Source organism: Candida dubliniensis, chromosome R (genome assembly GCF_000026945.1).
Source record: "Candida dubliniensis CD36 chromosome R, complete sequence".
Taxonomy (NCBI): domain Eukaryota; kingdom Fungi; phylum Ascomycota; class Pichiomycetes; order Serinales; family Debaryomycetaceae; genus Candida; species Candida dubliniensis.
The window spans coordinates 1,398,395-1,419,718 of NC_012867.1; the positions used below are offsets into that span (position 1 = coordinate 1,398,395).

Below are 21,324 nucleotides of genomic sequence, written 5' to 3' on the forward strand. Positions count from 1 at the left end.
TTTAATAATGCCTGCTGTTTAAATATTTAAATGTAGCTAGATATTTTAATAAATAATGTGAATTATTCATCAATCCCATATTTTGTATATTCAATGAATGGAAAGAATATGACTTCTGGGTGGGTGGGGTATGTGGGGGGTATGTGATAGGATAGGATAGGATTAGATTGAATTTTATTCTCTCCCGATTATCGCACGACCATCAAAGAAAGGCAAAAACCAGAACCCACTCTTTCCCTCCACACATACATACACACTCTCTCTATATATATATAATAAAAAGAAAAAAAAAAGGAGGATCATCAAAAGTTGTTCCTTTTGCTTCAACCAAACCACCCTTCCCCCCCCTTATCTTCCCCCCTTATCCTCCTCCTTTTTCTATTTATTCTACAAATTCAAATATGGTTGCTGAACCAGTACAAGCCACTGTACAAGCATTGAAACATTATTATTATCAAGCAAATAATTATCTAGAAGATCAACATGATAAAATCATTAATTCATCTTATTATGAGAAATTACTTGAATTAACTCATCCTTTTATATATAAAGATTTACCATCAGAAAATTTGAATTATGGAACCAATAATCTGATTTCTTCTTCAATTTCCAATACTTGGAATAATTTAATTTCTAAATTATTAAAACCCAAAGTAAAATATTATGGATCAATATTAACTATTGGATTAGGAGTTACAACAACAATGATATATTTATTAACTCAACCTAAACTTCAACTTCAATCAAGTATACAAAAAAATGGTGGTAAACGAAGAGTACCTAAACTTTCTAATGGAGCTAGAAGAGATGTGATTTTAATAATAGGATCACCAATTGAACCATTAACAAGATTTATTGCTATTGATTTTGAAAAAAGAGGATTTATTGTTTATTTAACTTTATTGGATAATAATGATATTAAATATATTGAAACAAATTTAATTAATGATAGATTAAATTATTTAAATTTTAGTGATTTAAAAATTATTGAAAATGAAATTTTTAAATTTAATCAAATATTGAAAACTCCAATTATACCATTTAAAAATGCTCAATCACATTATTTACAATTAAAATCTATAATTTTCACTCCATTATTACATTTCCCAATTGGTCCTATAGAAAATATTTCTATTAATTCATGGATAAAATTAAATGATCGAATTTTAATTTATTTAAAATTATTTTCTTCAGGATTAATTCAATTAATTAGATCCCAACAAAATAATTGTCATGGTAATGGTAATAGTAATGGTAATAGTAATGGTAATTGTAAATTAATTTTATTAAATCCAATAATATTAAGTGGATTAAATATTCCTTATCATTGTCCAGAAACTTTATTTCAACAAAATTTAAAATCAATTTTCACAATTTTAACTCAAGAATTAATTAATCAAAATATTAATATTACTCAAATTCGATTAGGTAATTTATATTTACTGAATCAAAATTTAAATTCAAATATTAGAATTGAAAATTTAATAAATTCTGAAATTAGAACTTGGACTTCAGAAATGAAACAATTATATAGTGATAATTTTACTCAAATTCAATTTAAAATTAATCCATTAAAATCAATTTGTGGTGGTGGTGGTGGTTTTAGAAGAAAGGGAACACCTTTAATACAATTATATCATTTATTATTTGATTTGATTTATAATGATAAATTAAATCCTAATGTTGTTTATTGTGGTACTGGAGCAAGAATTTATGATTGGATTTCTAAAATTTTACCTGAATCTTGGATTCAATGGTTATTAAAATAAAATATTATGGATTTACCCCCCCCCCCCCTTCCCCCATTTGTTGTGTGTCACTTTGCCTAGTAAATAAAGCGTAAGTGTTGTACATTGCACTAATCAATATAATTGGAATAATGTATTACTTCCCTTATCCTCTCGAATATTTATTTATCATTTTGCCATCCTCCCGATATCAATGATTTAATTTCAACCTTTTCGTTGAGAATTGTCATGGCTTTTTGATTCCTCGATTTTTTTTTCCCTGTAAAAACTTCGTTAAGTTAATTCTACTTTCCTTTTCTTTTTCCATTAATTAAGCCCTTTTTAACAAGTATATAATATAAAATACAATTTTACATTCGTTCATCCATTAATTTATATTGTTAATCTCTCAAGAAACACACGAGAATAAGTCGGATGTGCAAGCATTATTTCTGATTTCATTTTTTGCTCATTTCCTTTTGTCCATTTTCTGTGTGTTTAAATCTCTTCTATGTCGTAAATAATATAATATAATATAATATAGTTTAGGAATAAGTTACTATATTATTTAACTGTCATATTCAGTCTGTCTGAGCGATATTCATTGTATGTTGATCTGACTGTGTGATAATGTGTGATAATGTGTGTATAGTAAGTAGTAAACTATTGTTTGTTTGTTTGTTTGTTAGCCCTAATTACAAAATGATTGTGTGGGCCAAAAAAAAAAAAAAAAGTACACGACCATTCTTTTCTTTTCTTTTCTTTTCTTTGTTATAAAAAAAAAAAACGATGAGGGCAAATTAAAGAAAAAAAAAAAAAATTTTCATTCTTCTTCTTCTTCTTTTCTTCTTTTCTCTTCACATCCATGATTCAAAGATTTGTTATCGAGGTTTACAAAAGGACATATTAATTTATGTCATTATTTAATAATGCCTTGGGGAAAGTCTCCTGTCATAACAGCGGAAACGCAATGGGATTATCATCAAATTCCCATTATGAAAAAAAAAAAAAAAAAAAAAAAAAAAAGAAAAAAGAAAGAAATAAAATAGAACAAAACAAAGAAACTATTGATTCACTCAATCAATCAATCAATCAAACAGACTGAAAAGACCAATTAAAATTATTTTTTTTCTTGAGGGGAGAAGGTATGGAACTATTCTATTTTGATGATTATAAATTCCTTCTTTTTCTAGACGTTGAAGTTGAATATTAATGAATGAAGATTGGGGTGAAGGTGGGGGAAATGAATTGGAAGAATCAATATATCAATTGATAACACGTTATTGATTGATAATTTTAAGTGGATGAGATATAATACTTTTTTTTTAGAGAGAGAGAGAGAATTTAATAATGAAGAAATATAAGAAAAAATATGAATGTCGAGGATGGGGGGGAGTTTGGGAGTGTGGGGTGGCGGTGATATTGGGATGAAGTTTAAACAACTGTTTTAAAAAAAGAACTTTACTTTGTTTTTTATTGATTAATTTCTGAAAGAAATGATTTTGATGGATTAAGACATTCATATTATACAGAGAAGAAGAAGAAGAAGTAGAAGAAGAATGTGGTGTGGGTGGATTTATTTCTTTGGTGGGTTATTCATATCTATCATTTGGAGAAAAATACTAATCTATTTTGATTTTAATCTTTTTATTGTCATTAATGACAATGAAAAGCTCTGGTATAAGAACATTTGATTGATTTATTTCCCTCCTTTGATTTTTTTGAAACTTACTACTATATATATTCTTTCTTTCTTTCTTTCTTTGGTTCTGTGTTTTGTTTTGTCATTATTTTTTGTTTGTGGAAGGAAATTATGAAGTTTTTTTCAAAAGTTGAAGTTTCTTAGGTTGTTTTAAATTAATCTTCTTGCACCTCACCCCCTTTGCTTCTTTTCTTTTCTTTTCTTTTCTTTCATTCATTTTTTCTTTTTTTTTTATAATTTCGTTGTGTTATTTATTCTTTCATTTCTTTTGCTAAGAAAGTATTTATCTATGAATGAAACTTGAGTTTTTTTTTTTGTTTCTTTCTGGATTTTTCCCTTTTTTATAATCCCTTTTTGGATTTTGTTTTTATTTATCAACTGAAGGAATAAAAATGAAGGTTTTATTAAAATGATTCAAGATACTCAAGTTTTGAATTTTCTTTAAAAGGAAATTATATATATATATATATATATTTTTTTTGGTTCTTGATGTTGTTGTTGGTTTTTCTTTTGTTTTTGTTTTTGTTTTTTGATTTTTGATTTTTGATTTTTGATTTTTTTTTTTTTCAATTCAATTCTCAATCTTGGGTTTATTTAATTCCTGATTGAATGAATATAATGGAAGAAGAAGAAGAAGAAGAACTATTATTATTATTACTTTATCAATTTATTTGGATTGAGTTTAATAATTTTTTCTTTCTTTCTTTCTTTCTTTCTTTCTTTTCATTTTTATTTTCGACATTGGGGGCTTCTTTCTTGTGATTGGTGTCCTAAATGAAAGTTATAACAAATGATCAATTTTTTTTTTTTGTTTGATTTTATATAAAATTAATTGATTAACTCAATGGAGCTTATTCTTGAATTTCATGGATGTCAAAACCCACTTTTTTTTTTTTTTTTTTACCTTTATTTTTCCAAACCCGTTGTTTCTATCCATAAAGAATAGGATACATTATTGCATAGTCAAATATGCCGGGTTTTTATAATGATGGTGATTATTATTGTTGTTATTATTCTTTTTCTTTAAAAAGATGAAACATCCAAGCAACATAGAGTCAAGCTCTGATTACTTGATATTCACTGTCTGGAAAGATGGCAGGTTTATCAAAGTTGAAGAGAATTGCAAATAATTTCTGATTATTAAAAAGATAATAATAATAATAATAATAATAATAATAATAATAATAATAAATATGATTAAATAGGTTATTTCATATATATATATATGTATGTATGTATGTATGAATAGATTTGATTGTTGTTATTATGAAAATTATAAGATAACTATAAAAGAATTAAATTAAATTAAATCAAATTAATAAACTAAAAGTTAAAAAAACACAGACAGAACACTAAAAACTAATTGCCCTTCTTTCATTTCTTATTTTATTCTACTTTCCAATGACTAGTTAAACTATTACCACCACCAGAAGAATTATCATTACTCAGTAATTCAGCAGCATAAAGAATTAAAGTTGTTCCCATATTAATCCAATTCCAAAATTGCCAAGGATGAACAATTAATTGAATATCATTATCCCAACCATTACTATTACTATTACTATTACTACTACTACTACTACTAGTACTCCAAAGGGGCCAAAGTTTTAATTCAGTACCTAATTCTCCATTATATGATAACATTAAATGAGTATAAACAGCAATTATTAAACATGGAGAATAAGCATATATTAGTCGTATAATAACTGATGGTGGTTGATGATGAGGAGGTTTAAGACGGAAAGAATTTTTCGTTTTTAATTTCAATTTCCCAGATTTTTCTATTTCTGATACTGAAGTTGTTGTTGTTGTTGTTGTTGATGATGATACTTCTTTGAAACTTGATAATGATACACTTGAAGGTTGACGTGATGATCCTGATTGGGGAGTTTTTGGAGGTGTCACTAAAGGATAAGATACTGATTGATATAAACTTGGGATAATTTTTGTGGCAGCATAAAATACTCCAATTCTATAAGCTAAATTTAATAATAAAGGTAAAGTTAAAGTTTTTATAGCCATAATTAAAAATTTCCAAACTCCTTTAAATGAAGAAGGTAAAGTTGATGTAATAAATGGAATCACTTCAGATATTGGATTTAAAATAGATGGAGGAATTTTAGGAATTTCTTTTTTCAAATTTTGAGTAGTTAACATAAATAAATTAGCTAAAGCTTTAGAAGCAGCTTCAGATAATATTGGGAAAGTTTCATAAATACATTTAACAATATAAGCAAATAATAATGATGATTCAATCATTGAACCTTTACCACTAATAATTCCAAATAATCCTAATCCCATAGTTGTAGTTAAAATTGATCCTAATAATGAAGCACTAAACATATCAATATTAAATGGTAAAACATAAATTCGATATAAAAAATAAAATGATGCAGTTATAATTGATCCACTTCCTATAAGAGATATTATTAACCAAGAATCAGATTTATAAATTGTTAACCAACTCATGGTTTGTCCCATGGCTTGAATTAATAATAATGAACAAAATCCTTCTAAAATTGTGAAAATAGGAGTTGAATTAATTAATACTAATCTCCAAATCATTATTGGATTAAATTTATTATCATCACTATAACCATGATTATGATTATGATTATGATTATGACTATGACTATAATAACTTAAAAAATAAGTTAATAAACTAGGAATAAAAAAATGTTGACAATAATAAATCATAGAAATCCATTGGAAATATTTACTTTTATGAGTTAATATTCTAATTGTAGTTAATATAAAATATATTACTAATGTTGTTAAAGAATATGCTAATCCACAATTGACTCCTCCAACATCAAATGCTAATGGAATAGTAAGAATTATTAATACAAGATAAAGAGTCGCAAGTATTGCTCTAATTGATCGAGATATAGTTTTGATTATGGGCATTGTATCTGGAAGAATGTAAACATAAGAAGGATATGGGGGTGGGTGTGGGTGTGGCTATTGATGTTGATGTTGATGTTGGTTCAAAATACTTTAAATAAACAAATCTATCCTAATGAGTAATAATTATTATCCAATGTTGGCGGGGAGGGAGGGAACAGGTTGAGTAGTGTATATACTGTTGAAGTAAAATGATTGTATAATGTTTAATATATTGTTGTTGTTGTTGTTGTTAATGTTGTAGGTTGTGGGTGGGTAAGTTGATAAAAAGAAGAAAGGATTGTAAATTTTTTTTCTTCTTCCTTTTTTGTCTCCTCTCCTTTTCAATCAGTAGTTTATATTAATATTAAATTGAATTGAAATTTTAATGGTCGTCTGCTGCGATTATTATTAACTTTACAACAACAACCACACTGTTTCTCACTCACTCTTCCTATTTCTTCCGTTTCAATTTCAACTTCTTCAACTTCTTCAACTTTTCAATACCCACCCACCTCAACAGAGTTTACATATTAACAAATGATCACTAATGATATAAGATTCCCTCTCATTCACATGAATTAACTAATTTTTTCTTTCTTTTTCTTTTTTTTTGTATCTCCTTCTTTTCTTAATATCATGAGAATAACTTGTTTCTATAATCAATCGATCTTTTAATAAATTCCTTAAATTAATATCCAGTAATCGCTGTTCCTCATTATTATTATCATTATTAATATAACATTCAATATCAAATCCTTGTAAATATCTAATAACTTCAAATTTAGGTAATTTATCAATATCTTTTAATGTTTTAATTGTTGGTAATCCATAATCATTAGCAGAAACTCCATTAGGAAATATTATTAAATTAAAATGTATATTTGCTTCATGGTTTCTTTCTAATATTGTTTTTGATGGTGGTAGTGGTGGTGGGGAAGACTTTTTCCGTAGAGGATTGATTGTTGATGGATTAAATATTGTAAATATCTTCATTCTTGAAAACAATGTTGTCTTAATTATCTAAATGTAAATCTTCAACTTCAGTCATGTTTTATATGGGTAAAGTTGTTGTTAAAAAATACACTGTAAGTACAAGATTAAATGAAAATCTATTCAATTTAAATATCAAATATTAACAAAAGAGAATTAAACGAAAGATTCCCGATCATGATGATGATGATAATGATGGGGGGGGTCGTTTAATAATAACTAAACTTATTGATTTTTAATGGCTGAAAGTATACAGCAACAACAACAACTAATAACCAAATTTGGCTTATATATCTTATACAATATTACAAATCTTACAATTTTGGTTCCCCCCCCCCCCTCTCCTCTCCTCTGCCATTTCTAAAATTATAATAGAACAACTTCATATTCAATTGCTCTGATTTTGGTTTACTCTGGTTTGGGAGCTACATTGTAAGAAACTACATATTTGCTAAATCAAGAAAAATTATTATGTTGAAATGGTAATAAATTTACAAAAATAAGAATGACCGTCAATTATAATATTTTGTTGAAGAAGAAGAAGAAGATGATGATGATGATGATGATGATGATGAGAAGTAATTATTGTTGCTATACGAGTATATAATGTCACCAACAGTATTTTTAACCGAATTCTTAGATTCTCCTATGGTTTGATCTGATTATGTTTTCATAAAAGATAATACAAAAAGAATTTAAAAAGCAATAAAAAGTTATCAAATTTGATGATCATCATTGATTGATGACCAGACCCCAAAATCTTTTTAAATCAATAATATCTTCTATTTGTTGTTTCACGTGGGTAAACTTGCTTAGTTAATTCAAGGATTTGAGTGTAAAGTTAATAAATATAAGTTGTGGCTAACAACTAACAGTTGTTACTTTTTCGTTATTACTTAGCTGTGTTTAAGATTCTTATAGTAAGTAAGTAAGTAATTTTCAATTTCTATTTTGCAAGTCATACATTTCCAATAATTTTGATAAAATAAAAATAATAACAGAAAAGAATTCTTTTTTATAAAAAAACGAAAAATTCATCGTTGGACCTATCAATATTATAATATCTAGTTGTGATGATGATTAATGGAAATTGATCCTTTTTTTTGGAGAGGTGGTGGGGGAAAGTATTTAATCCATAACAAATCGTTTATAGCCAATAAAGAAACACTAAGGAAAATTTATCGGGTTTATCGTTATTACATTAAGGCGGATTTATTCAACAATAAAAACAATTGGTTATATACGAATAATTAGAGCCACATTAATAAATATTAGTAGTTATTAGTATTGACTAGTGGTTTATCGAATGAATTCCAAGTTTTTTTCTTTTTTTTTTTAGACCAAGAACGATACTCTATTGTGGCGGGATTTAAAACAATTTTCCTAACTCGTATTTGTATTCCTATTAGTTGATTGATAATTTTTTTAAACCTCCCTGTTCCGGTGTTTTCAATATTCTTTATTGGCCAAGAAATTTTAGCAACTTTTAAAAGTATTGAACTCTTTGATGATAGATAGATAGATAATACTCACCCACAATTTGATACGGCGATATTAAGAAGTTATCGTTTTATTAATTAAAAACAAGATACGGCATAAAGCTAAAAAAAAAAAAAAAAGAAAAATTTGGTTTTGTTGAATATGATGACTCAAGATTTTTGAATCTATCTGGATAATAATTTGTGTATAACATACAAAAAACTGCATCTCTTTGCCAAGGTTTCATACATATATATACAAACTCCATTTTCTTAGGTGGTAATCAGAGAATTAAGCCACTTAAAGATAAAGATAAAAAATCAAATCGTCAATATAAGATCTAACTCTATTCTTACAATTTTAATGTATTGCTTATTTGATTTTACTAATATTAGTATAATCTATTTCAGTGTCTCCACATAATAATAAAATTTGGAAACGACCAACAACAAAGGTCTTTGACTCATATTACAAGGCAGTCACGTGAGATGATTAAATTATCAATTAATTATTGTCAATTAGCACGCACCCAAAAAAAATTTAAACAATTACTGCTAAAAAAACCCCAAACTACACAAAACAAAAGGGGCCTATCACGGATAGTAGTTATTTTGCACAGAGTCAATTAAGTATTATAGAAATTGAAATAATGCTTAACTGGGAAGGGAGGGAAGGGGGGCTTCCTTTTTTTTTTTCAACGTTGAGATGAGATTTTTTTTAAGAACTTGATAGGAGAGTGTTTTTTTAAAGTTCAAAGAGATCAATTCAATAATTTTTGGTTGGTTATTCTGATTGTATCAAATATTTGAATTTTCCAGAACCAACGGCAGGTCCAATACAAATACCATTAAAGAATCCATTTAGTTAACTTTAAAGTGCCACACTTTTTTGTTTTTTTTTTTTTTCCCAAAAACTTATCTTACGAGTTTGTGGAAAATGGTTTTTTAACATTTGCAACTATTATTATTATCCGTTTCATTTTGTTTCAATTTTTTTTTTATCTTTATTTTAATTTAATCTAAACTTTTACTAAAAAAAAAAAAAAAAAAAAGAAAAGAAGAGATGGTCTTCATAAGTTCTTCTTCTTCTTGTTGTTGTTCTTGTTGTTGTATAAATTGATCATATATTTCCCATAATTACTTTAAAAATTTTTCTTCCCAATTTTTTTTTTCAAAAAAAAAAGCATATACTACTGGTTCTGATTATGTCATTTTTCACAGAACCAATATCAAGATTGAAATGGGGGATTTTCCCAACAAGAAGAATTGTTGATGAAGATGAACATGGAAATTTCATAGATCCGGACACAATTGTTGTCAATCCTTCCTTCTCTGATAACACTGATTCTGATACAAATTCCGATACTGTATCATCAACAACAGGTTCGAAAAAACTTGAAAGTAAAGAAGCAACACAATTAATATCTACCAATAACCCTAACCCTTCCCCTGCTACTGCTACTGCTCCTGCTCCTCCTGTTGTTGTTTTAGAATATCGTGATGAAAAAAATCGTCCATGGTGGAAATTTTTTGATGAATATGAATATCGAGTCACTAGTAATGTTAAATCGAAAAGAAAATGGTATAAATGGTTTCATGAAGATGATACTCCTGAAGAACGTCGAGTTATAATGAAAATTGATATTTTATTAACATTTTATTCTTTAGCAGCTTATTTTGTTAAATATCTTGATCAACTGAATTTAACTAATGCTTATATTGGTGGAATGCAAGAAGGTCTTAATATGAAAGGTAATGATTTTGTTAATACAGGAGTAATGTTTTCTGTTGGTAATATAATTTTCCAAATTCCATTTATGTATATTGTTTATGCTCTCCCATTAAATTATGTTTTACCAGCATTAGATCTTGGTTGGTCAATTTTAACTATATGTTTATATAAATCAGGAAATGTTCATGGATTGAAAACTCTTAGATTTTTCATTGGAGCTTTTGAAGCCCCTTCATATCTTGCTTATCATGCTTTATTTGCTTCATGGTTTAAAGGAAGTACAGGAGAAATTGCTCGTAGAGCAGGATTTTATTATCTTGGACAATATCTTGGAGTTTTAACTTCAGGACTTTTATCAGGAGCTATTGTTAGACATTTAGATGGTGTTAATGGTCATGCTGCTTGGCAATGGATTTTCATTATTGATGGGATAATTTCTATTGTTATTGGTATTATTGGATTTTATATGATTCCTGGAACTCCACAAGATTGTTATAGTATTTTTTTAACTGATGAAGAAATTAGAATTGCTAGAAGAAGAATGAAATCTGATCAAAAAGATGCTAAACCAAGAGAAAATGTTGTTAAATATTTTTTTAATAAAAATATTTGGAAAAAAATTTTTAGTTCATGGCATTTTTATGTTTTATCTTTATGGAATATTTTTTGTTGGAATAATTCTAATGCTAGTTCTGGTGCTTATGCATTATGGTTAAGAACTCTTAAAGATAATACTGGGAATTTAAGATTTAAAGGAGGGAAATTACAAGATTATACTGCTTTAACTCCAGGTTTAGGTTTAATATGGTTGATTTTAGCTAGTGGTTTTGCTGATTTATTAGGATCTCGATGGGGTGCTATTTTATTTACTCAAGTATTTAATATTCTTGGTAATGTATTATTAGCAGTATGGTATATCCCAGAGAAAGCAAAATGGTTTGCTTGGTGTATGCAATATTTTGGTTGGGCCATGGCTCCAGTATTATATTCATGGCAAGGAGATATTTGTCGAAGAGATATTCGTGAAAGACAAGTGGTTTTAGTATCAATGAATATTCTTGCTCAACAATCAACAGCATGGATTGCTGTTCTTGTTTGGAAAACCGTTGAAGCACCAAGGTTTTTGAAAGGTTATACTTTTACTGCTTGTAGCGCCTTTGCCTTATCAGTTTGGACAATGGTGGTATTATGGCTTTATAAACGTGAAGAAAGAGCAAATGCAAAAGCTAATGGTATTATTCTTTATGATTCATCTAAAGAAGATTTGGAACAAGTACAATTACAAGTACAAGCTGAAGCAAATATTATAGATTCCAAATCCGAGAAATTATAAGTTGGTAAAATAAGACCGACAACAACAAACAAACTTTTATAAACAATATTATATTAATTCTGTAACTTTTTTTTTTTAAAAATAGACGGCTATATGTTAATTGGACTGTAAGTACTATTATTTTATTTAAATGCAAGCTTTTGGATGTAAGTTGTGGTGGGGGTTGAGTGGGGATTGGTGCATAATATCAACACGATAAGAACAAATCGTTGAAATGATTTACTAACATTATTCCAACGAATTTAGTCTAAAAACCACTACAGCAAAAAAATCATGTTGTCCCCCCCCCTCCCTCTCAATATCAACTGCAAATACAACTACAACTAACTAACTAAATTGATCCACCATCATTTGTTGCTAAATTCCTTTTTAGACAGATTTTGAAAGGCGTTTACTTTGAAAAGATAAACCGTCATCTTTTACCGAACAAACATGTTTATGCATCGCTTAATTATAGAACATGCCAATCCCAAGAAAAGAATAACGGCAAATACGGGTGCTTTTTTTTTTTTTGAAAAGTAGAGAAAACCGAAGTTAATTCTAAAGAAACTTCTAAGCTTTTCTTTCTTTCTTTCTTTCTTTTTTGCTTTTATTATTAAAATTTGTTTACAATTATTTAGTTTCATTATTGACATTAATAAAGAATATCTTGGCAAATATATGTACAACTTTTACAAAATGATTCCAAAGTACATACCTTCTTCTTCTTCTTCTTCTTCTTGGTATTGTTTTCCCTTCTTTCCGTTTTCATTAATTCTTGACCAAATTAGGAAATCATTCTAGATTTTCAAGTGTGATAATTTTGAAACCCCGAACCAATAAAGTTTCAAAATAATATATCTCGTTTATATTGTTAATGCAATTATTTTTGGTATCGGAGGGGAATTTGTTTGATAAACAATAATACTAATACCACCACCAGCAGCAACAACAACAACAATTTTCAAAACAGAATATCGCCAACAATACTCAATAACTCACCGGTTAGAATGGCACAACTTTTTTTTTTTTTTGCCGTTTAGTGATACAAATAATACCAAACAATCAGAATTTTACAAATCCATTAAGGCAAAGAAGGATATGAAGAATAACTAGAGAATTTTTTGTACCACAGGGTTTTTTTTGCAACTAACAAACAAACTTCTGGTGCAGAATGTAAGAAAAATTTAAACCATTTCTTTGTGTAAATTCAAAGATTATCGATATGTTTATAACAATTACAATCAATCCCAATTAACTTAAAACTTTATATTGTGAATCGATTGGCAATATGGATGAGAATTACAACGTGGTATGATTGATTAATTATCAAGGTGGTGGAAGAAGAAAAAGAAAAAGAAAATATATAGTGAGCTAACAATTTTGAAACATAATTCAACAAATACCAACTTCTCCTTCTTCTTCTTCTTCTTTTTCAAACCCACCTTATAGAATGTGGCTTAACATGCAGCAATAGCCATATAAAACTACATATTGAATGCGTCAATATAAAATTCATTAAGGGTGGTTGAAGAACGAAAGAAAATGAACGGCAGAGAATAAATTCCGTTTTATAATAATATTCGGAAATTCGGCCTGTCAATTTTAACCGAACGTTGATCAACATGATTTATTAACCACCTAATCGTACGATATATGTATCAAGTTCAACTATTTCTAATACACTTCATTAAAGATTTACTCTTTTAGTGTGTTCAGTTACTTCTCCAAAAATGGGATATTAATTGTCGTTTGTTTGGTACCAATATGAATTGGTCAAGAGAAAGCCAAAAAAAAAAAAAAACCTTTATGCAATGAAGTTTGGTAATTTTAAGAAATTATACTGTTTTGTGAAATCTCATATTGTAATAAGTTGATTGATATCCCGTCTAACTAAAAAGAGTATAATAATATCCAAAATTGAATACTCTTTACAGTAAACTTACATACATGATACATCTTTGTCAAAAAACAACAGAAGATCCTGTCAATAAGTAATATATGTAATGAGAATAGCCCAACGTCAAGTAAATTCACATTTTCTTTGTTTATGTAACAAAACAAACCTGCCCATTCTATAATTAGAAACAGGTTCATTCTTCCTTTTCTTCTTCTTCTTCTTCTTTTGATGTTTTATGTAGTTATTCCTGATTCTAATTTATTTAATTAATGATTGTTCCAAATTAAAAAATTGATTAGACACAATGAGGTTTTCTGGGGCAACTTCTTGCATGATGGAAAAACTTAAAACTCATTTGTTAACCATTTTTGAACATTCTTTTTTCTTTTTCAAGAATGAATAAAAATAATCGTAATATACTAAAGATGTAGATGTTCGCCACATTTCCCATCGCTACAAAAATGTTAAAAATATTTGTGTTATTTGCAGTAATGCTTAATAGTTTGTTTCACAAAATTAATTTTCATTCATTTTCTTTTTTTAGATTTAGTTGCCGTTCAATCATACTGCTGCTACTGCTGTTGCAAAAAAAAAAAAAAAAACACATACTTCTTCTACAACAACAACAACAACAATGTGAAAACCGTAAATCCTTTTGAAAAAACTGTCAATAATGTCATCATCTATATTATCATTCCCAAACAACAGTCGACAATAAACTTAATTACATATATATATATATATGTAGTAGACTCTTCATTTTCTTGGATTTTTTTTTTTTTTTACTTGATCTGTTTGCTTATTTTTGAAACTTGTAATACTTTCTATTAAATCATCCACCACATCTTGTGTCTTAAAAATGTATTCAATTCCATATATATTGACATCTTTACTATGTATACCTGTTGGCGTTATTGCAGAATCCCTTCTGTTACCAAAAAATAGTATTCAACTGGCTAAATCAATATTTTCTTGTAAATTAAACGTTCATGAAACTGTCAAATATTGTAATACCAATTCACTGGAAGATTATGGTTGTATATGTTCCAATAAAGATGCAATTATGGAATATGTTGGTTGCTTTGCTTATACTCAAAAGAACCCTCACGAAGCAATAGATTTCTTTGTTGATTTTTGTCAAGAATATGGAAATACCACAGTTGATATGGACAACATATATACAGCTTATGAAAATTATACTGCAAAAGGTTACTATAATGTATCTAATTCATCTAATAATAATAATAATAATACTAATAATCAAATTTTAAACCATACAAATGTGTTTGAATCTGATCTTGCCAAAGATAAAATGGCAAAATATACTTATTCTTTGAGATTGGCTATAGATCAATATTTGGTGAATTGGGATAATACATTTTATTATGGAGCAGGGATTTTAGGTTATTGGGCTTTAGTGATATTAATTGCTGCGATATCTAATTGGACTAGAGCTTTATTCCCAGGTCTCATGACAGATTTAACCGGTCCTTTATCCAATTGGTGGAGAAAAAATATCTCTTTACCAGCAACATTTGGGGAGAAAAAATCTCAAAGTTTCAGTATATATCGATTCCTTGATTTTTATATCCCATCAAGATTTGAAACAATTGTTATCACTGGATTTGTTATTGTATGCATCATTACCTTGTCGATCAATACATATTTTGCTCAAGGTGACGAGCTTATTCATTCAAGTTATGATGCTAGACTAAGGTATGTTGCTAATAGAACAGGGACAAATTCAACTATGATGTTACCTCTTGTTATATTATTTGCTGGAAGAAATAATATACTTCAATTTATCACGGGATGGAATTATACAACTTTCTTAACTTTCCATCGTCATATTGCAAGAGTGATGTTTGCCTTCGTTGTCATTCATGCCGGTTGTTTCACTATTGAACTTGGATCTTCTTATGGACCAGTGATGAAAGTACCATTTATGATTTGGGGAACAGTAGCAACGGTAATAGCCGGATTAATGTTGTTTCAAGGAATGTTATATCTCAGAAGAAAATGGTATGAAGTGTTTTTAATTGGTCATATTATTTTGGCAGTATTTTTCATTATTGGCACCTGGATTCATGTTGTTGATTTTGGTTATATGTGGTATATTTATGCTGCTGTGGCCTTTTGGGGATTTGACAGATTTATTAGAGTTGTTCGTCTACTTTGTTTTGGATTTCAAAAGGCAACCATTACTTTATTACCAAGTGAGACCATGCGAGTTGTGATTTCTAAACCAAAAGATTGGATTGCAAGTCCTGGTTCATATGTGTTTGTTTCATTTTACACTCCTAAATATTTTTGGCAATCTCATCCATTTACAATATCGACTTCCACTGATTCTACGATAACTTTGTATTGTAAAGTTAAAGAAGGTGTTACTCATGCATTATACAAAAGCTTAATTAACGCCCCAAACAAATCAATTAAAATTAGAGCTGGTGTTGAAGGTCCATATGGAGAGCTTAGTGGTGCCAAAACAGCAGAAAGTGCTGTGTTTGTTGCTGGTGGTAATGGTATACCAGGAATGTATTCCGAAGCTACTAATTTAGCATCAAGACGTTCAATTAGATCTTCCCGGAAAATAAAATTATATTGGATAGTAAGAGATTATCGTTTGGTACAATGGTATTATGAAGAATTACAAATGCTTCAACGTACAAATATTGAAACGGTGATTTATGTCACTCGTCCTGATGAAGCTCTTGAAGAAGTGGCATCCAATTACACTAGTGCAAATTTTGATGAAAAAAGTTGTTATTCACTTGGTGATTCCAAAACCATGATTTCATGCAATTCTAAGTATACCTTTAATTTGAAAAAAGACAATTATTGTAATATTAAAGAATTAATTAAAGATGATTTGTCCCACATTTTATTTGTTGAAGGTCGACCCAATTTACAAAATTTGGTGGAACAAGAATTGGAAGAAGCTGGTAGAAGTATTGCCTTTGTTACATGTGGTCATCCAGCAATGGTTGATGAATTACGTTGTCAAGTAATCAAAGTTATAAATAATCCTCAACAGAAAAGAGTTGACTTCTATGACCAATTACAAGGCTGGAGTTAAAAGATGTGTAAAATACCCCCCTCATATAATTATTGATTTAGTTCTTTTATATAGATTCTTCTTTTTTTGTTTTTTTTTTTTTTTTGATTGTATTTGTTATTATTAATATGAAAGTTTTAAGAATATGGTTTAGACAAATTTGTTAAACCCAAAAATCTATATGTATATTCTCTATTTCTTCTATTCACCAAAAGTATCATTGTCATGTATAGCTTTTTTGGAATCCAAATACTGCAAGTATTCCTTCCATAATTTGTCTCCATTTTGCAAACACTTTCTATCTCCTACCATTATTAATCCATATTTGGCCCTAGTAAGCGCCACATTTAATCTTCTTTCATCTCTCAAGAACCCAATCACCCCCTTGGCATTTGATCTAACACATGACATAATCATATAGTCTTTTTCTCTACCTTGGAAGGCATCAATAGATGCAATCATAATTCCAGAAACTATATGGATTGTAACTGGTTTCGAATCATTCTTTAAATCATCAATATCAACTTCAGTTTTCATTTGTTCATTACTAGGATTAATTACATCATCCTTCACTAAAGTTGCTGAGATCAAATCACGTTGTCCCGAATACGGTGTTATTATACCTATTTGTTCCGGGTTGACTCCTTTTGTTATTATTAATGTTCGTAATACTTGTTGAATATAACCAATCTCATCACGATTTGTATAAGTATACCCTCCATCTTCATGAAGAAAATTTCTAACTGATTGTTCTCGGGCATTTCCCTTGGTATCCCAAAAGTAAAGTGGACTAGAGATAACTCCTTCCAGTTGTCTTGCACTTGCATCAATACCATCTTTTAATAACCCACCATAGAATTTTGTACGTGGGAATTCACTAATTTCTGGGTGCATACGATATTGGGTATCCAACATATGTGGTGTCTTGTAAGTGCCATTTAATAAAACTCTTTCAAACAAAGACAAGGACAAGTTTGGAATCAATGAAAAACAACTCAATTGTTTTTGATCCCCAACTAACACTAATTTCTCTACTGATGGTAAAGCTAATGGGATTAAAGTCGTTGGTTCAGATGATTGAGTTGCTTCATCAATAATGACAACCCTAACATTATTCAATGATTTGATTCCACCAGCCACTACAGGTGTTGCTAATACAACTTTGGCTTGGGTAACAATTTGGTTCGACAAAAAAAATCTTTCCTGAGCAAATTTTTTATAAGCAGTAGTTCCAATTGATGGAGCCATACCTCGTTTCATTTCATCCAAAACTTGTTGATACTTCATCGGCATAGCATCATACATTTTATGATGTAAACAAATCGACGCCAATGGATGTGACCTATTATAGTCACGTTCCTTTTCACCGGCAGTTATTCTTAAAATATCTTTCCCATGTTTTGTCATTAACTTTTCTGCTATATTGTCAATAGCAATGTTAGATGCTGCCACCACAAGAATAGGATAAGTGTTTAATGAATCAAGTAATTGTAATATGATTTCATAAATTGTTGATGTTTTACCAGTACCAGGAGGACCTTGTAATACAGTGATGGAATTATTAAGAACTGATTGTACCCCCTTTTTCTGAGATTCATTCAAGTTTTCTCCTTGGAATTTCAAAAAATTCTTAAAATCAATTTGTTTTATTGGTTCTTTACCCAACAACATTTTAGTGAAACTTGCATTATTGATAGTTTTCATAGCATTCAATACTCTAGTAACTGGTTGTGAAGCTGGTAAAATTTTCAAATTAGATACATGAACAGTTCTTGGTAATGCTTGAGACCAAGGATGTAACATAATAATTAATTCAATAACATCTTTTTTAACTCTTCTACCTTTTTTACTAGCAACTTCATCAACCGTTGCTATATAACCTGACCACATTATTTCATCATCTAAAATTAAAAAAATTGCTTGATCTACCAGAAATGGATTCTTTTTAAATTTCTTTAATTTTTGTGATAAAAACTTATCAATGATTTCTGGACGCATGGGGATTTGTAATTGAAATTGATTGTTCTTTTTATCTTGATCTTCATACCAAGATATTGTAAAGTTACTTGAATCAATAATATTCAGTTCATTGTTTAATTGATCCTCTAAAAAGACATTGAAACTTATCTCTTTGAAATATTCATTCATGGAATCATAGGTAAGTCTTGGTTTTTCTGATGGATGAAACCTTGTAATATAAGGAGGAAGCACAAGTGAACTTTCTTCTGAAGACGGTATATTTGGTCCCGGTTTTTTGTTACTAGACTGTGGGTTAGATACAGATTTTGTCTTGCTATTAGAATGAGGAACATTGGCTTTTGATGCTGGTTTTTGCTTTTTATCTGTTTTTGATAAAATATTTTTTGTTTTATCTTTTTCAGACAATTTTTTAGAACCAGACTTGATGGAAGTCAGTCCTGTTGATTCTTTTGGAGACAATTTATTTGTGTCTTTCACCTTAGGTTTATTTTCAGCTTTTTCTATAGGACTCTTTTTATTGGCGTTTGGTTTTGACTTGGTACCAGATACATTTTCAAGTTTGCCATTAACAGTTTTGTTCTTGGTTTTATTATCTGGTTTTGATTTAGTTTTGGTGTTGTTTACAGGAGTCGAGGATCTAGCTGGGGTGGAAGTACCACTTACTGATGGACTTTGAATTGATTTTGGAGTTGACTTGCCACTCACAGACGGACTCTTACCAAAGCGTGGGGTTGACTTGCCACTGTTTGCTGGACTCTTACCAGGTTTAGGAGTTGATTTACCACTAGTATTCGGGCTTTTACTAAATCTCGATACTGGTTTTGAGCTAGGTTTTGTACCAGTTTTTGTTTTATTGTTAGCTTGACCATTTGATCCTATAGCTTTGACTGTAGTACCGGATTTAATATCCTTTGCTGTTTGCTTAGATTGTAAATAATGAGCTTTTCTAGCCTCAGCCTCAGGATCGGGCTTTCTTGCTCGTCTTCCTGCTTTTCCTCTCTTTCCACCAGCATTCTTCCCAGTTTTTCTTCTTCTTGAAGATTTCTTAATTATCACTTCCTTAATCCCCAATAACTCAGAAAGAAAATCGTCCCTATCTTCACTTATAAATTTCACATTGTCACTTTCATATTTCGGTAAACATTTACGGCAAATCACTAATTGCCCAGAAGAAGTGTTGGCGACAGACAAATGGGAATCATCTCCACATTCCATACACTCAATGTCTCTAAATTTCAAATACTGAGGAAGTTTATTGAAAAACGCCCCATTTGATAGCGTGTAACTGGCACTAGGTGTTTCGCCTGTTTTCTTGTTATCCTTTTCAAGACAGATTTGACACAATAAGGACATATCGTTAAACCCATATCTGACAATGGACAACTGATGAATATTACTGTCGGAACATTCTTCACATTCTAAAGTCTCATCCAAACTTTCTAATCGCACTGACTTGTGTCGAGTTGTCGAAAGATGTTTCTGAATTTGTCCAGTTTCTGAAAACTGTTCAGAACACGTCAAACAGGTATACCTTTCACTTGTCATATGGTCTTTGTTTGCGATGTAAAACTTCAAGTTTCTATGAAAAAGAAAATGTTATCTTTTTTTTTTTCAGTCTTCTCGTTGGTTTGTTCCTGTAAACACTTTTCACAACCTATTTATTTGTTACTTTGCGTTTCTGTCCTGGAGAAAACATGCTACAAAGATGTTGAAATTCATTCATTAGAGTGTTATTACTATACATTTTTTGTTTTACAATACATACTCTCAGTGTATATCAACACTTCCTAAAACTACCCAGTCATTAACATCACCTTCACAAAGCACTAATTTCAAAACACCAAATTCCCACTCAATATCCCAGTCTATATCCAGTATTCGGGTATTGATGTTTCTCCATAAGGCACTGTGTAGCGGCCATAAATCACTGTAAACCAACGAGATATGAGGATCGAATTCTTGTGCTGACCATTCTGCTGCCTTATATGCAGCTGCTTGGCGAATAAAGGACGTATCAAACTCTTTGACCTCGGGTGCTTTACTTTTCTTTTTCAGTGGCTTCCGCCTTATTGTGTTTCCATTAGTATCTCTTGTATAAAGATGAGGATTTTGCTTGATGTTCTCTTTCTCGACATCCTGTGGCACAATAACAAATAATTCACGGATTATTCTTGCAAATGACACCAAATTAGGATCCTTTTCCACCTCAAAGTATAGTTTTTTGAAAAATTTACGTTGACTATTCACTTTTCCTAATTTTACCAAACTTTCATGGTTCTTTGGTAACGAGTTTATCGCAACCGCACTTGCCGATAAAATTCTGTCAACATCATCCTTTGTTTTGCTCTTGTCTGTCAAATCCAAGCTTATGTTGGTGGTGATTGTAATGTGAGGTTCAAACTTTGGTGGCAGCCCTGGAAATAGGGTATTCAACGAACTCATGACAGTGATTAATTTATCACTCGTTGGTGTGTTTCGTTTCGGACACAACCATAGTGCGACACCTAAATCTTAAAGTGGTTAGAATCATCAACAACTATAAAAGGATTTTCCTCCAAA

General features: G+C 29.5%; 7 protein-coding genes across 7 annotated transcripts, besides 1 other annotated feature; 3 read left to right on the forward strand and 4 right to left on the reverse strand. All coding sequences in view use genetic code 12, as the record gives it.

Moving 5' to 3' along the window:
* Positions 1-401: 401 nt before the first annotated feature.
* On the forward strand, positions 402-1,769 carry CD36_32160 (conserved hypothetical protein; the record flags this gene model as incomplete). The annotated part of the gene is made up of 1 exon (XM_002422132.1): positions 402-1,769. The coding sequence occupies one exon, from the start codon at positions 402-404 to the stop codon at positions 1,767-1,769; it is 1,368 nt and encodes a 455-aa protein (XP_002422177.1).
* Positions 1,770-1,814: 45 nt separating this feature from the next.
* Positions 1,815-2,357: a mobile genetic element.
* Positions 2,358-4,815: 2,458 nt separating this feature from the next.
* On the reverse strand, positions 4,816-6,336 carry CD36_32170 (ICE2 protein homologue, putative; the record flags this gene model as incomplete). The annotated part of the gene is made up of 1 exon (XM_002422133.1): positions 4,816-6,336. The coding sequence occupies one exon, from the start codon at positions 6,334-6,336 to the stop codon at positions 4,816-4,818; it is 1,521 nt and encodes a 506-aa protein (XP_002422178.1).
* Positions 6,337-6,897: 561 nt separating this feature from the next.
* CD36_32180 (conserved hypothetical protein) lies at positions 6,898-7,308 on the reverse strand (the record flags this gene model as incomplete). The annotated part of the gene is made up of 1 exon (XM_002422134.1): positions 6,898-7,308. One exon carries the CDS (start codon positions 7,306-7,308, stop codon positions 6,898-6,900), a length of 411 nt encoding a protein of 136 aa, XP_002422179.1.
* A 2,680-nt stretch (positions 7,309-9,988) lies between these two features.
* On the forward strand, positions 9,989-11,848 carry CD36_32190 (major facilitator superfamily (MFS) transporter, putative; the record flags this gene model as incomplete). The annotated part of the gene is made up of 1 exon (XM_002422135.1): positions 9,989-11,848. The coding sequence occupies one exon, from the start codon at positions 9,989-9,991 to the stop codon at positions 11,846-11,848; it is 1,860 nt and encodes a 619-aa protein (XP_002422180.1).
* A 2,738-nt stretch (positions 11,849-14,586) lies between these two features.
* Positions 14,587-16,806, forward strand: CD36_32200 (ferric reductase transmembrane component precursor, putative; the record flags this gene model as incomplete). Its single annotated transcript, XM_002422136.1, has 1 exon — positions 14,587-16,806. One exon carries the CDS (start codon positions 14,587-14,589, stop codon positions 16,804-16,806), a length of 2,220 nt encoding a protein of 739 aa, XP_002422181.1.
* A 180-nt stretch (positions 16,807-16,986) lies between these two features.
* On the reverse strand, positions 16,987-20,310 carry CD36_32210 (ATP-dependent RNA helicase, putative; the record flags this gene model as incomplete). Its single annotated transcript, XM_002422137.1, has 1 exon — positions 16,987-20,310. The coding sequence occupies one exon, from the start codon at positions 20,308-20,310 to the stop codon at positions 16,987-16,989; it is 3,324 nt and encodes a 1,107-aa protein (XP_002422182.1).
* Positions 20,311-20,532: 222 nt separating this feature from the next.
* Positions 20,533-21,207, reverse strand: CD36_32230 (2',3'-cyclic-nucleotide 3'-phosphodiesterase, putative; the record flags this gene model as incomplete). Its single annotated transcript, XM_002422138.1, has 1 exon — positions 20,533-21,207. The coding sequence occupies one exon, from the start codon at positions 21,205-21,207 to the stop codon at positions 20,533-20,535; it is 675 nt and encodes a 224-aa protein (XP_002422183.1).
* Between the last annotated feature and the right edge of the window lie 117 nt (positions 21,208-21,324).